General features: G+C 38.8%; 1 protein-coding gene across 1 annotated transcript; it reads left to right on the forward strand.

Annotated features, from left to right (window-relative positions):
* The first annotated feature begins 7,508 nt into the window (after positions 1-7,508).
* LOC125490934 lies at positions 7,509-8,855 on the forward strand. The gene has a single exon (XM_048631453.1). The coding sequence runs from the start codon at positions 7,794-7,796 to the stop codon at positions 8,664-8,666; it is 873 nt and encodes a 290-aa protein (XP_048487410.1). The 5' UTR covers positions 7,509-7,793; the 3' UTR covers positions 8,667-8,855.
* Positions 8,856-16,603: the final 7,748 nt, after the last annotated feature.

Here is a 16,603-nt window from a genome sequence, read left to right on the forward strand (position 1 = left end):
GATGGTTTTTGGCGGGGAATGTATGGTCTGTTAGTAGGTTCAATGTTTGTAAAATAGTATAAGGCATTTTGAAATGTTTCTTCAATCTGTTGGCTTTTCTCTGAATCTAAATACTCAATTTGTTTAGGTGGTACTGCAATGTCTGTGAGGCAGTCAGTCTGAATTTGAGACATAAAATCCGGTCTGATCTCTAATTCTAATGGTGTGTTTGTATCAGGTAAGTTCGAGGCAATTTCTAATTCGGAAGCAATCTCTGTTCGTATTTGGGCGAGCCTATCATAATCTATAAGTTTATTGTTTATTATGATTCTCCTCTGATCCGAAATTCGCTGTTCTGATAGGTGAGACAGCTCTGGGAACCTGCTTGTAATGGCTTGATGTAATTGAGGTCTGTATGCTGTTGAGTTCGTTTCCATTTCTGTTATTCTAAAGTAACAACGCATTATTTCCTCGTTGTATTCTGAAGTCCACCTTATTCGTTGTGATTGCGTATGCTGGGTACTTTGCAGCCGTGCACCTTCAATTCCTGCTTCTTTATTTTCAAGCTCTGTCGCAGCCTCTTTTTTAATTTCTTCTATTTCGTCTAGGGTTAATAGATTGCTCCTTATGATGGCCCTACGCTGATCTCCTACTCTTTGCCGTGATACCTGCATGTGTGGGAATTTTTCTAGAAACTTGGTGTGTAGTGGTGGAAGATATACTTTTAAGTCTGTCTCCATTGCGGTAAGTTGATAGAAGGTACGCAGTATGAATTTATTCATGTCTTTGGTCCATTTCCTGCGTGTACACTTGCTGCGAGTAGTGGGCACAGAATCTGAGACTGTACTGTTATTATTATTATTATTATATGTACTGTTATTATTATTATTATTACTGTACTGTTATTATTATTATTATTAAGTAATTTTAGTTCATGGTAGCTTTTTGTGCTAATTACATACTACTTTTTTTAAAGTTTGTATCTTTGCGAAACTTATTAATTAATTGTTGCTATTGTATGGGTTGAGGTTACGCAATTTTGTGTTAAATATTTAGTAAATTATAGTATCTTTTATAGCTATACATTTAATTTTGAAGGCATTACTTAAGTATTTTAAATTTGACATACACCAGCTTTGCCCGAAATTCGACTTTATGATTGGTTTCGGTGAATCCATATTCAAACTCTATACTGACACTATTACAATTTACAATTTTTGCCTTCAGAATCGGCTTCATTGCTTAAAAGAGACTATTATTAAGCATGCTAAAGAAAAATAAATTTATATTTTTTCAGCATGTATAAGGCAGATAAAAAGGGGGCCAGGTTTCTGCACATGACCGTACCTAACAGAAAAATAATACTCAATACTTTTTTCTATACCGTAACTAAAGTTGAGGAAAACCGTAGAGCACTCAATAATGATCAGTAATGAGGCGGTCACAGTCAGCTGCGAGCACTGGTGCGATCACGAGAGGCACGCGATGTGGTGTTGTCTAACTATCGATAGTTTTCGATGATAGACGGCAAAATCATGTACCGGAGCCTCTAGTACGGGTTTTGCAATTTACGAAAACGAAAATAGTTAAGGTTTTCTTGGGGATGTAAGTACCTGCAACTAGCTCTCTCGAATGGATCCATTTTGTCAAAACTGTCGTCCTAAGCTTGGACTAGGTATTTCCCACCATCCATTGCGGGTTGGTGGATTCACTCATCTTCTTCACGATATTTTCTTTCACCGTAAGAGCAATGTTATTTGTACATTGTACTTAAATTCCAAAAAAGTTATTGGTACATTTCGGGATCCCGTAATAATAATAATATTAAATATTTATTTTCAGACCACATAGTCCATAGTAAGTGTTAGTATAAATGTATCTTAATACTAGAAATGTACGCGATCCTCGCGTGAGAAGCGGACGCTTACCACCACCAGCTACCACCGCTCTATGCCCTGGCAATCGATATATTGGTGTAGTTAGATCGAGGGACAACACTAGTGCAATGATCACATGACTGTCATTGTTATAGACGAGAATAACCATAAATTGTTTAGCTCCTGATAGAGTAAGGACACGGTGCATTAATAAATATGCTTTGGAAGGTCTGTTTGTTTATTTATAGGTACATTTAAACCACAATTTGCTATAAAATACAATCAGATGGACGGTAGTTCAGGGTGAGTAAATAATATAAAAAGATCCCGTCGAATTGATAACCTCCTCCTTTTTTGAAAGATAAAAATAGTTTGTGAAAGTAGCTTGAAATTCTAAAAACTGCTCTTTTCGATTACGACAATGGCGTATAAAAAAGAAATGTTTGTTAAATTTAATACATACTTACATAGGTTATTGCTGGTGGTTAGGAGGTAAATAAAAAAAACAGAAATTTAATTTAGGTGTCAATTGACTATAAAAATCTTCCTCTATTACCCATTTAGATAGATAGATAGAGTACTCTTTATTTGTACACGAAGAATTAATTAACAATTTTACATAACAACTTAACTAGCGTACAAAAGGCGGTCTCATCGCTTATAGCGATCTCTGCAAGACAACCTTTGGATGGATGGACTAAAAGAGAAATACATTTAAAGTATTTAATACCTCGACTTTTTCATTTCACATGAGTGTATACAGACTGATTGCTAAGTCTATTTAAGCTAAGTATTAAGTTTTAGTGACAAGGTTAAACATAGTAATTTTGCAACAAGTAAATATGACACTGACGTCCCATGTCAAGTGGCCGTGTGGAAACAATGGCATCACAATGTGGAAACGGAAGGATTCGTTCAACATCGCCCGGATACGTAAAGATGCAAATTACAGTAATTTGGTGAATAATATTGCGACCTTGCACTGGTATTATAGAGTGTATTAGCTTTTACTAGTTAGGTACAGATATTTACATAATAAAAGATAATTAATTCAGTTACCTCCTTAGAATAATTCGACTGTAGCAATTAACAATGTCGTAACTGACTTTTGGCCATTTTTCAGTTTATTGCACTAGAAGGTCATAATATCAATAAGGAAGGTGTTAGGAAAGTTTCAGCTCTTAATTATGAATATTTCCCGATTTTTCTTGTGGAAAAAAGTCGGATCTGTTCATGGCGACCGCTTAACACTGTCGGTAAGTATGTTGCTACACTGTTCCCGGGGCGGGCGAGCGGGGCAGCCGGTCGTATCTACCACTTCCCGCCATGTTAGCGGGAGGAGCCCAAGTTGCGTGATACAATTTTATTATGTGGTCTTTAAGACCAATTAATTTATAAAAAATAATGAAACTATATTTTTTCTCTAAATAATGGCAGACTTAGTGTATCAAGGAACGGGTAAAGATCTCAAGACAATGTATGACAAAGATTGAAGACTTGTGTACAAACATGTTCCATTAAAACGGATGCAATCAAACAAATATATATTTTTATAGCATCTTACATTAACATGCTTGCTTAATACAATGTATTTTTTTTAACAATTAATATTTTATTAAAATTTTCGTATAGAAGTTGTATATACAGTACTGAACAGGTAACATTGTAGCAAACGGCACATCCAACAGTATTAACTGCGCATCATTTTAATTTTGAGTCGGATGTACCACATCCCACATTGTTACTTGCTTGCGTTTCAAGTACTTCTGTTGTATAGGGTATTACCGACTTTATTATTTATTCTTCTTTCCCTTGTGATTGTCGGATATGGAAGAACCAACCTTGTTATTTGTACATAATGTTAAACTATTGAGTTGGATGTGGTACAATGTACCATTATTTTCTGTAAACGTTGTAAAATCTCGACCGGCTCTCTATAAAAGTTAGAGCCCAGCCTCACTAGAACCTCATTGACCGCGTTACCAGCAACGTGTCCAAGCTGTAAGTATTGAAATGTATGGTACCTAACTCACTTGGCGACGGTGTGGCATCGTCGCTAATACCATACATTTCCATATACTGCTTGGATACGTAGTTGCTGATGTGACCATAGCCTAGTAAGGAAGGCCTCTTACTGTAAATTTATTAAGGGCAGATTTTTCAAAAACAGTTAAAAGTTATTTTACTTTAATGTAACACTCACATCTTTCGAAATCCCATACATAATATTCCAGAGTTGGTAATTTTGTATGGTAAACTTAAAAAAATGATTATTTGCGTAGGTATGTCCCTTACACTTTTTTAGTTGGACTGAAGGACCACGTGGTTCATGATTTCAGGAGCATTGCTTTTACATTCTGTATGTTTATAGGTACCGATATTTTATTATTTATTTGTTGTTTTTCGGATAACAACCGTCAATAAAATTCCTAATGGATTTGAAGATGAACTAGTGCAGTCACGTGCACTGTAAGCTGCAAGTATTCTCGGCCTCTTACTGTACAGTTGCAAGATATGCTAGATCTTTAGTGATAACAATAATAAATGACATCAGCGTGAACATCCAAACGAGCTTTTTGAGACACTTTCTGACTCCTCATTACAGAGTTCCAGGCTCCAATAAATTTATCTGATTTCCCACTTTCACTTTCAATATCCCCCTTACATCTCTCGTTAACAGGCTACCCAAACAATATAAACTCATTCTCTTGCTGTACTCTTTAATTCTCTATCGTGATCTTACACTCTGTCACTGTTTCATCTCTTTCAAACATCATTACTTTCGCCTTTCATTCCCTTCATTTTTAAACAACATACCGGAAAGTTACTTATTTTTACAGCTGTTCTACCGACGATGATAGTAAGACTTAATTGTCAGCATACAGCATGCACTTAAGAAGTAACTTTTCGATTCGCAATCCTCCTTATCATCTTTTATATCCCTAACATAACGTTCTTTAAATAGATTAAACAGCCAAGGCGAAGCACACATTAAACAGGGCTTAACACCCCTGTGGATGCTAAACCAGTCAGTGTAGGCTCTATTTATCCTAACGAAAGCCAAAGTTCCAGTGGTCGCGTCAATTGGCTGTCCACTCCATAAACGGACATTGTGTCCCACAAATCATTCCTCCTTACTATAAAAGCCTTTCCTAAATCTAAGAAGGCACAGAACTCTGTTAAGCCAGGACCTTTCTGTGACATTTCGTAGTGAATCCAAGATTTTTTATTCTCTGTCTCCCTATCTACCCTTTCAATCAATATATTTGCATACAGAATCAACGATACTTAAGAGGCTGATGCCACGGTAAATGTTGCAGACCTGGAGAGAGCCTTTGTCTTTATGCAAAGAAACTATGACCGCTCCGCTCCAGTTACCTGGCATTGTACCGCAACACCAGCACTCATTGAGGAGTTGGTAAATCTCAATTGCAGCCTCTCCCAATGAGCGCCACAACACTCGGTCCTCGGACTTCTTCCTCTAACCACTACCGGCTACCCGCCTACGGTCCAGCGGGCAGGAGGGCGTCCTACCCTGCGTCTGCATGTTCGTGGTCTCCACTCGAGAACTCGACTACCCCAACTGTTATTGATTCTTCGGCAGATATGACCAGCCCACTGCCACTTCCGCTTGCATATTTTGACAGCTATGTCGGTAACCGTGACGACCCCTGACGGATAATCTAATTTCTGATACGATCTATCAAAGAAACCCCAAGCATAGCTCTCTCCATAGCAGGCTGAGCGACTTGAAATCGGTGGACCAGTCCTACCGTCAGTGTCCAGGTCTCTGCACCATACGTCCACACTGGCAGGACGCACTGGCTGAAGACTTTTGTCTTCAGGCTCTGAGGAATGGCTGAGGAGAATATGTGACGAAGTTTCCCGAATTTCCCGTTCTTAGCATGCCTAAAGAAACTGCGACATTCAGTTTTGTGTCGAGAACTATAAGCAAATTATCGTTGCATTATTATCATTGATAACTAAAATTTATCTTAGAAAATAGAAACAAAATAATGGCTAATATAGAAAATATAATATAGAAAAATTGATTCAGGAAAGCATAAATCCGACATCGAAAAGAATATAAAGTCCACTTAAAATAGCAGAATTTCCCACTTCCGACAAAATCTAGAGTACTAAGTTCAGTGATCATTGTTGAATCTCCCACTACCAACAAAATTTATAATACTAAGTCCAGTTAACATTGTTGGATCTAACACTTCCGACAAAGTTAATCTGGGATTTGACGGTTAACAATGTCACATGTGCCTTTTTTCACCTTTCCTATCAAAAATACTAACTTTTCATCTTACTACCTTGTGGCACATTTAAAACTAAGTCACCATGCCGAATTTGGTTAAGATAGATAGAGTAATGTAAATTTTAGAACTATTTTAGTCATATTTAAAACTTAAAACTATTATAGAAAGTCATAACATCGATTCTGTGTTCATGATAGGCGATTACAACGCACATCCCGGTGAGTTATTTGCTACAGAGTTAACTGACTTTTGCTTAGAGCAATCGTGGTCGTGCATCGACACTGAACTGCTCCCAGTAGATACCTACACGTACGTGAGTGAACTGAACGGCTCCCACCGCTGGCTAGACCACTGTGTCGTGACGGACGCCGCTAAACTAACTGTAATCAGCTGTTCGGTTCTATATGACAATTACTGGTCCGATCACTTTCCTTTAATGATAACTTGTAATATTAATCTTTTGAAACCTAAAATTACTGTACCAATCATCAGATTAAATAAAATAGTATGGGGTGAACGTGATTTATTGCAAATTGATAAATATCATGATGTATGTCATTCTAAGCTACGCGAAATAGATTTTCCCATTGAGATTGCTAATTGTTGTAATAAAATGTGCTATGATACAGGTCATCAAACTATTATAGATAAATTGTACGATAATATCGTAGTCATTCTCACTGAGGCAGCTGAATGCAGTTATAATGTAAAAATTAAACGCAAGTGTACCTATGTAACTGGTTGGAATAAGCACGTACGCGACGCTCATAGTAAGGCTAGGCTTTGTTATCAAGAATGGCTATTACATGGTAAACCACCAGGTGGATGCTTGTATGATAATATGAATAGTTCGCGGAAATTTTTCAAATCAAAATTAAAATGGTGTCAAAAAAATGAGCAACAAATAAAGCTGGACATAATTGCGCAACACCATTCAAAAAAGAATTTTAGTCAATTTTGGAAATCTACAAACAAATTAAATAATCGAGTGTCCCTTCCTGTGAGCGTGGCGGGTGTGCACGAGCCCCGCGACATCGCTAATGTATTTCAGCGCCATTTTACAGTGCCGTCACCGCTCGGCTCGCCGCCACCGCCGCCGCCGGTGCTTGATACTGAGGAACAGATACAGCCCGCAGGTGTATCCGTCAAATTCTCCTCCAAAGACGTAGCTTCTGTAATCGCGAAAATGGTTAGAGGAAAGTCTCCGGGCCATGACAGCCTCAGTATCGAGCACCTGCGGCATGCGGGGGTTCACCTGCCCAGACTACTGGCATTACTGTTTAATCTATGTATGAATCATTCTTATGTACCCGAGAAGTTAATGCGTACAACTGTCGTTCCTATTGTTAAAAACAAAACAGGTGACTCATCTGATCTGTTTAACTATAGACCTATCTCATTAGCGACTATCATTGCAAAAGTGTTGGACAGTTTGATTGATCGGCACCTGGAGAAGCACATAAATTTGAATGACGCGCAATTTGGTTTTCGGCGGGGTCTCTCAACGGAAAGTGCTATCCTGGCTCTCAAACAAACTGTCCAATACTACACATCTAGGAAAACACCTATTTTTTCCTGCTTCCTAGATCTTTCTAAGGCTTTTGACCTTGTTAGCTATAATAAGCTTTGGGAAAAGTTGAAAGGAACCAGTTTACCTAATGAAATAATATGTATGCTTATGTTTTGGTATAATAATCAGACAAATTATGTGCGATGGGCGGATGCATTATCCGATGAGTATAGGTTGGAGTGCGGGGTGAGGCAGGGGGGGTTGACCTCTCCCCGTCTCTTCAATCTGTACATCAATGACCTGATCGAGGAGCTCAGCAGCAGCAAAATAGGTTGTCACATAGACGGGGTGTGTGTAAATAACATTAGTTACGCCGATGACATGGCCCTGCTGAGCCCCTCGGTCAGTGCACTGAAGAAATTGGTAGGTATGTGTGAACGATATGCAGTGACTCATGGGCTCAAATATAATGAAAAAAAAAGCGAACTAATGTTATTCAGAGCGGGTAATAAGACATACCCGTTCGAACAGGAGATCGAGTTGAACGGCGCTCCTCTGCAAAGAGTGAACAAATTCAAATATTTGGGCCACTGGGTCACACCAGACCTAAGTGACAATTTAGACATAGAACGGGAGCGCAGGTCGTTGGCTGTCCGATGTAATATGTTGGCCCGCAGGTTTGCAGGGTGTACCAAAGAAGTGAAGGTGACATTTTTCAAGGCGTATTGCCAGTCCTTCTACACTTGCAGCCTGTGGGTGAACTATACGAAGCGGGCATACAGCGACCTGCGTGTCCAGTACAACAACGCATTCAGGGCTCTGATGGGGCTGCGGCGTTTCTGCAGCGCGTCCGGCATGCTGGCCGAGGCGCGTGTGGACAGCTTCCAGGCGATCATGCGCTCGCGGTGCCTCTCCATGTGGCGCCGCATGCGCTGCGGCTCCAATGGCATCCTGAATGCGTTGGCGGACCGGTGGGACTCTCCGATGCTGGCGCGCTGGATAAGGCTACATGCAGTCAAGTTGACAGCCTTCTAGCAGGTGTAGGTATCTGAGAGTCCAAACGGGCCGTGTACCCCTTTTTATATTTTTGTTATTTTGTGCGTTTTATTGTGTTTGTGTATTTATTAACCATTTCATTATAATATCATGTTTACTAACCACCATATGGACTATTGATTGTAATTAATTTAATAAGTCTGAAATAAAATTATTTTATTTATTTTATTTATTTAAAACGGCTCTACTGAAAAGTAGCGATTTTTCACTTACGACGATGTTAAATGCTGCAGTCGAATTGTATATCATGGTCATTACGAATGAAGTGCTATTTTAACTGGCTGGAAGAAATAGCTTTTTGAAAATAAGTCCGTCGTCGACCCCATGAGTCACCACTTTTTGGTTTTTTTTTTTTTTTTTTTTTTTTTTTAAGATTTTATTATCACTCCACAGACTTTATGTCCGTGCCTTTTTGAGAGATCAATATATTGTGAGAGTTTGGTTGTTTTTTATCTTCATCTTTTAACTACTCACTACTCAATGTGGAAGCTTATAATATATATATTTTATCTTTTATATATATATACCTATATATTATTAATAATTTTTTTTTTTTTTTTGCACTCCTGGAGGAAAATCTACACAGACATCTGGGAAGGGGACCCAGGTAGTGTCGGCCTTTAACCGACTAAAAACCCCCAGTTGTGCATTTCTTGTTTTTTTTTTTTTTTTTTTCTTTTTTTTTTTCCTTTGTTTCACACAGTCACACTTACAATTATAATGGCAACAAACATTTGAAGGGTAGGGCCAGTGTCAGCTGTCTTCAGAGAACTTAACAGACGCCTGTCAGTGGCCACACACTCCTTTTGTCATCGCTGTTGTTTTGCCTGGTGTTAATGTGTGACAGTGTTCTTAAAACTATCTTAATTTTATTGGTTAGTTCTTATACCGATAATATTAATTCATGATATACTATACAATACCTACATATCAAAACTATACAATACATGCTATATACTATACATAACAAAACTATAAAATACATGCAATACGGTTTGGCCGTCAATATAAAATTAAAATCAAAATTCTCCTATTCCGCTCCATTTTGCGTTGCCAAAAGCCTTGATTGCTGGGCAATGACCTCTTTGTCCCGATTTTTTATTGCCATCTTTAGGTTGTACTCGAGGATCCGTTTCTTCGGTGCTGTTATTGCCGTTTTAGCGAGGTTGCCGATAGCGTCCTCGGTGTCATCCGCATAGTAGGTGCAGGCGGAGGTGTGCCTCGACAGCGCCACTACTGCGTGAGGTATGCTATCGTGCAACTTTATTTTATCTTTTGTTTTTATGATAATGACGGATTCGTACGTCAATCCCTGTGCTTCGTGTATGGTTAAGACGCGTGATCCCGTTCCTTCTCCAAACCCTTGGCTGGTCAGGGTCTCTTTTTCTTCCTGTGTATGCGTCAGGAATAGAGTGTTGGTTTGGGATTTTGGAATTGCTGCGTCTGTAAACCTTTTCAGCTGCAGGGATTGGATACGCGCTGTGGCTGCGTATATGCCTGAGTATACTTCTCTTAGGGCGTATGCAACATCCATGGGGTTTCTGTATGAGCACAACAGCTCCTGGGTGATGTTTGCTACCAGTGTTGGGCGACTGTACCTTAGTTCGAATAGGTTCTCTCTGTCTATGTACGGTAGCTGGTTGATGTCTCCGATTAGAGCAATATCACTGGCACGGGACAGGCGGGCGGCAATTACGATTGCCCCGAAATGGTTCATCAGGGCCTCGTCAATTATCAGGCGTTGGCATCCGACATGTTCTCTAAAGCCGTTTACTAGGACTGATGCCATCGTACGTACCCTAGTTCTAACCATGTCCCCGATCCTATGCGCTAGCCTGTTTCGTATATCGACGGCCGCCTCAGTTGTCGTGGTGATAATGGTGTCTTTGCTCACATCGAAGTTATTTACCACCCAGGTTGTCTTCCCACATCCAGGTACCCCGTTCACCCAAGTGATGGTGGGCATCGTCCAGCTATTCCAGGTAGCGTTAATGGTTTCCGCTTTTGCTAGGATTTTGTCCTCTAGCATAATCCTGGTACACTGAGCTACGACCACCATTTGGTTGTTGTGTGGGAGAGTGAGTTTCGGGATGTTGCGTTCCCAGGGCACGAATCCGCATTCCTCGCTATAAGCCGCCATATACGCTCCAGACATTTTGCCTCTGAGGACTTGGCAACTACTGTTATCGTATATGCAGGCTTCGGCCTCCTCGAGTAAAACTTTTAGCCGGCTTTCGTTCTCTTGCCTCACCACTTTTTGGTTTATATACCACTTTTACAACATCCTGTATAATATGTAAAGTGATCAAACAACAGCATTGAAGCGGAAAGTGAGTGAAAGTAAATGCACTTCCTTACTAGCCGATGACGCCCCATATACATAATATACAACAACAATACATAACATATTATTATTATTATTTAGAGTATTTGACGTTCGTGAAGCACATTTAGTGTGAGGCTATACATAATATACAACAAAAATACCTACATAACCTTTAATAAAAACAATAGTACTTTTAAGTTTTACAGACAGTTTCACTCCTGATTATTTAAAGATAAGTCGTTATTTAAGCACATTTAGGCTGCATAGGTGCGTTGCGTACTGTTCCTCTGGGACGATGCATCGCAATGCACCAATGGGGACTCACCCTGAAAGTACCAACTCAGCAGTGCAGCGATTATAAGATTTTCGAACCTCCGTTTACGATGCGTATCGTCAACTGTCACTGACAAAATGTAAGGCAAATTTGTTAACTCCAAAAGTGACTACCTACGTTGGCGCTGTTCTTTTTCCATACGTTTGTGTAGTATCGAAAATAGTATCGAATTTCCACGTTAGCCCGTGACAGGCCCTCAGGTTTTAAATGTTAATATTTAACATGGTGACAGGTCAATGCAGCCGACGCATGATGTAAGCACTAAGCAGTCTTCTTACTTATTTACAAAGCGGGACTTCAATAAAATTACTCAGCACAATGATTCACGATCTCAAATTAGTATTCTGGTCCAGTAGTGAGCATTGCGGAGTGTTGAATTGACCTGTTTGTTTATATTAATAGCTGGCGCTTGCACACAATATTAATAATATGGGTGCAACATTCATAGAACTCCATACTGAGAGCTAATAAATAAATATGTGGGGACATCTCACACACGGCCATCCAATCCCAAGCTAGGCAGAACCTGGGTTATGGGTGTTGGACAGCTGATATATCTACACAAATACATACATACTTACTTATAATAAACGTAATATACATACTAAATATCAACACCCAAGACCCGAGTACAAATATCTTTCTGTTTTTAAACAAATATCTGCCCCAGCCGGGAATCGAACCCGGGACCTTCGGCATAGCAGTCAGGGTCACTAACCACTACACCATTCAGCCGCCGTAGCTCATTTCAGTCGTTAAAATGCATTCGATTCCAAACGGCCATTTTCCATTTAGACCTAAAACATAGGATAAGTTTTTGTTAACCTGTTTAAAAAACGTTTCAATAGAACTGAAATGCGTTCACTAGTTGATGTTCGTGAATCAATGAAGGTATAATTATTTTCCTATATAATATTCACGGGAATAACCTAGTACAGTCAGCTGCATAAGTAGCTGTACACTTTTGTACCTTGTTAAACTCACTAACTGCCTATTCAAACATTGACGGTTTGTTATATAGTCAATTTGACAAGGTACAAAAGTGTATCTAGCTACTTATGCAGCTGAACCTATTTGCATATAAACATAATGATCTACCTACAGTGGTGGAATAGAAGGAAAAACCTCTTTGTTTGCAACGGCTTTTGAATATTATAATATTATTTGCTAGACATGATAGAAATATAGCGTTCCGGTCTTTGATTTACTAAAGCAAACATTTCAAGCTTATTTGTATTGCAATCCTTCTAAACACCAGAATAAATACTGCGTTTACTTCTGGAATTTCTGCTTGGAAACAGACTATAGAGCTTCCACTATGTTATTGCATTTTTGACGTTTCCTTATGTGTGGTAAGTAAAGTTGGTTTTCCTTTGCAGTCATAAAATATGTATGGGATTTCAAATGTCAAGAAATTTATAATATAATGGACCATGGGCGTACCCAGGTAGGGGCAGGGGGGGGCAGCTGCCCCCCCCTAGCCCTTTCGAACCTTAGATTTTTTTTCTATCATATGTTAAAAAAATGCATAATATCGCGGCGGGTAAATAATAAAAAAATATACATTTTCCGTTTCCCCGAAAAGTCATAGCACATTCGTGCTATCTGGGTTTCATCACCACTAACACACATTTGTGCATTGAGATATTTTACTTAGGATACCTACTTAATTGAATGAAAAAAAAAAACAGAAATTATGAATTCATCAGTTTCTTAAATCAATCATTTCAACTAGGTATATCATAAAAACAAAAATACAGTTTAATTCAGAAAACTTAGCTTTTTCACTTACTTTTTAATTCTAATGATATAGTTTTGACTTCCATCACATAAATGACAACTTTAAGGGGTGAAATATAAATTTAAAACATTATTAGCTCAAATCTTCAGTTTTATTCTCTATTATTAGGTATTCTATTCTATTCGCTTTGGGGGTGTAAGTACCTGCACCTGGCTCTCTCGAGTGGAACCTTTGTGCATATCCCCATGGTCTAACCACTGCTGCTTCAACTGCCTTCCTAAGCTTGGGGGCCGTCCATTAATCACGTGAGGTGATATGATATTTGGTGAGGTTTGGGACCTCCCCCTCCTGGATCACGTGTATTTTTTTGGAAGTCTATGTAAAGGCTATTTTTGACTTGAAAAAATATAACGAAAATTGCGTATTGAATTGAAAAACATTTATGTGCATTTGTAATAAAATTTATTAATTTAATCTTTAATCCTATAAATTTTTGCGCCGTTCAAAATTTCAGTTCAGAATTACCTAGCGCTTTTTGACAAAATAATTAATACACGTGACGTCTAATGAGACCCCCCCTCCCCCTCGTGATATTCCGTGAGGTTTTCCGTACCCTCTAAAAAGTACAAAATCAAGCGCACATTCATATCACTCAGGTTCGAAAGGACTAGAAGATAAAAAAAGGTGAATTTTCCTACCAAGCGGGAATTAAAAACGTGATACATACCTACTCTGCGCAAAATGAAACAGGTATGACCTGCCCCTCCCTAGCTGAAATCCTGGGTACGCCCTTGTAATGGACAGAGTATAGGTACATAGTTAAGTATACAAAGCGAAAGAGTGTAGTTTTTTACACTCGCGAGCAATGAAAAAGTTCCAGTGACAAATTACTCCTAAACGGAAAAGACTATCGTCAGCCGTCCGAAAGAGGAAGCTCGTAGTGACATGAAGATATTGTATTGTCATTTATTAGCCAATGACATGATGACAGATTCTTCTTTACCGACAAAAATTGATAACATGTTTTCTGATTTTTGTACATAGCATACCTATTCAGTATTACTTGTCATATTGTATTAATCATAATCACGATAAACTAATCCAATGAGGTTATGAGTCATGCTTTGATTCCCTATTCTAACCGAAGTTAGTACCTATACAGTTAGCAAAAGAGTAAAGTAACCAGCCACCTTCTTTCATAATATTTAAATCTACCTGAATACGAATGGATTTATTTAGGTACCTAGTTTATTTATTAGACCTTGTGAATGTATCGAATCAATTTTATTGAAGTCACTTTTATTCTGTGAATGTAATGAAAATGAATTCGAAAAATATGGATGGACGGATAATTTTCCTGTAGCTATAACGGTTACGGTAACTACGGTGTCTGTCGCACAATGTATTTTACACCCTGTATAGAGTGTACTGTATTATAAAGGGCAAATTCAGCTTGGCTCAACTTTTTGAAATGATCACTATCACCTAAGAATGAACGCCTAACTTTAACGATCGTAGGTATAACAATCCAACTATATGTCATCTGTCACTTTCAGCCGGGTCCAGACGAGTGTAACGTGTAACGTAATTCACCGTGTAATGTTACACGAATTCTACGTGTGGACGTCACAACGAGCATTACATGTAACGCTCGCGGTTGATACATCGGCTGTCGGTTTTTCGCGCGAATACAAAAGCGCGCGCAGTAGGTACTCGTTTGGTTGAGTTCGCGTGCCGTCCACACTGTTGACGCTAAATTACACGTACTTAATGTTACATTTCACGTTACACTCGTCTGGACCCGGCTTTCAGGACCAAGGTTTTTGCTCTAGCGTACACTCGGTACACTATACCTTTTGTAGACAGTACTCAGGTTGGTGTTTATTTATTTACCGCAGCAGTGACATGTGACATGCACATTGCACATTGCACATTGCACTGGCGTCCATGATCAACCTACGTAATACATCCTGTGTCCATATTCCGGACATTCCTGCAATCTAAAAAAAAAGAGACACATACTGTACTACCACAAAAAACTTTAAACACTGTTTAACAAGTATTTAAAACGAAATTTGACAGATTTTGAAGGCGTTTGACAGCGCTAAACACCTGTTAAATACTGTATAAGTTTTTTTGGTAAGGCCCTTAATGTTTCATGACTTTTTGGAGGTCTTGATACTACAGGTTTTGATGCTTTATGCAAGATATGATAGTAATGGATTTCTTGCACACAGTAAGGGTAAGTACCCAGGACGTATCTAGGTGATACTAACAATAGAGATAACAAAAATATGTCATTGGAAACTGAAAAATAGTGACTCGATGAGGAAAGCAGAGGACAGAGTATTGTGGCGTTAGTAGGGACAGGCTTAGCTGGGTCCCGCAAAATACTTGCTTAGGCTAACTAACATAACTAATATTCTTGTTGCTTTAGTAGGTACCTACAAATCAACTTAATAGTCCAGTCAATAAATTACCCAAAATGAGGTGTAGAGTGCGTGAGCAGGCAACTAAGCGATTCCTTCAGAAACTTGTTCAGAGGGCTTAGGTAGTTAGTTAACATACCAAAAGTCCTGACTCCTAGGTGATGAGCGGGGGGGAGGAGGGGGGGGTTAAAGGGTCAAACTCTTCTGCCAATTAGCCAGGATTTGATGACGATTTTTTATATCTACACATTTATTTATTGAACAGAATAAGGCTAAGTAATCTTGGCCTAAACTAACCTTGTTTAATCCACCCATTCAAAGCTCAATTAAGCTAGAAATAATAATAATTGATATCAAAACGCCGCTCTCAATACATACATACACACACACACACACACACGCACTCACGCCTTGTACTAATGTACTCCCTTGCGGGGTAGGCAGAGGTGCATTGCTGCACCCACTTTTCGCCAGAGTGTTATGTTAGTCCCAATGTAATAGGGGGCGGGCCTATTGCCATTTTACGGGCATATTATGTGATAAGTTGATAACCAATTGCGTTGGCAATTACAGGTAAACATAGACTTGAATTTAAATTGAGATATTTCTTTAAGATCTCCAAACCACCTTCTACGAGCCTTCAATCCTTAAATTAACAATATGCGGACAGGATGGGGAGTCTGTGTGTCACACACAAAAATAAAGCGAAAAACCGCCCACATTTTGTTGACTGTCAAACCGTTTTAAGTTTAAGATAATGACAACCATTGTACCAATGAATAAAGGTCCCAAAACTTCTATACTTCGGCCGATGAGATAATGCATTTTTGACGTTCGCTAATGTGAAAGTAAATTTGGTTTTTCTTTGCAATCATAAAATGTCAGGATTCTTTCAACGGTCATACTATAACGGAACTAATTCAAAATAAGAGCTCAGTGTTGTAAATGTTCTTTGTCGGGACGTTTTTTTTTGCACTGGCACTCCATCTTGTTTTTATATAGTTATTCTAAGCGAGTAACATATATTCGAGTGTGCAATTTTACACGTCAAGGCGCTAAACATTAGATAATTGGGTCCTATAACCA

The sequence above is a fragment of the Plutella xylostella genome, chromosome 28, assembly GCF_932276165.1.
Source record: "Plutella xylostella chromosome 28, ilPluXylo3.1, whole genome shotgun sequence".
Taxonomy (NCBI): domain Eukaryota; kingdom Metazoa; phylum Arthropoda; class Insecta; order Lepidoptera; family Plutellidae; genus Plutella; species Plutella xylostella.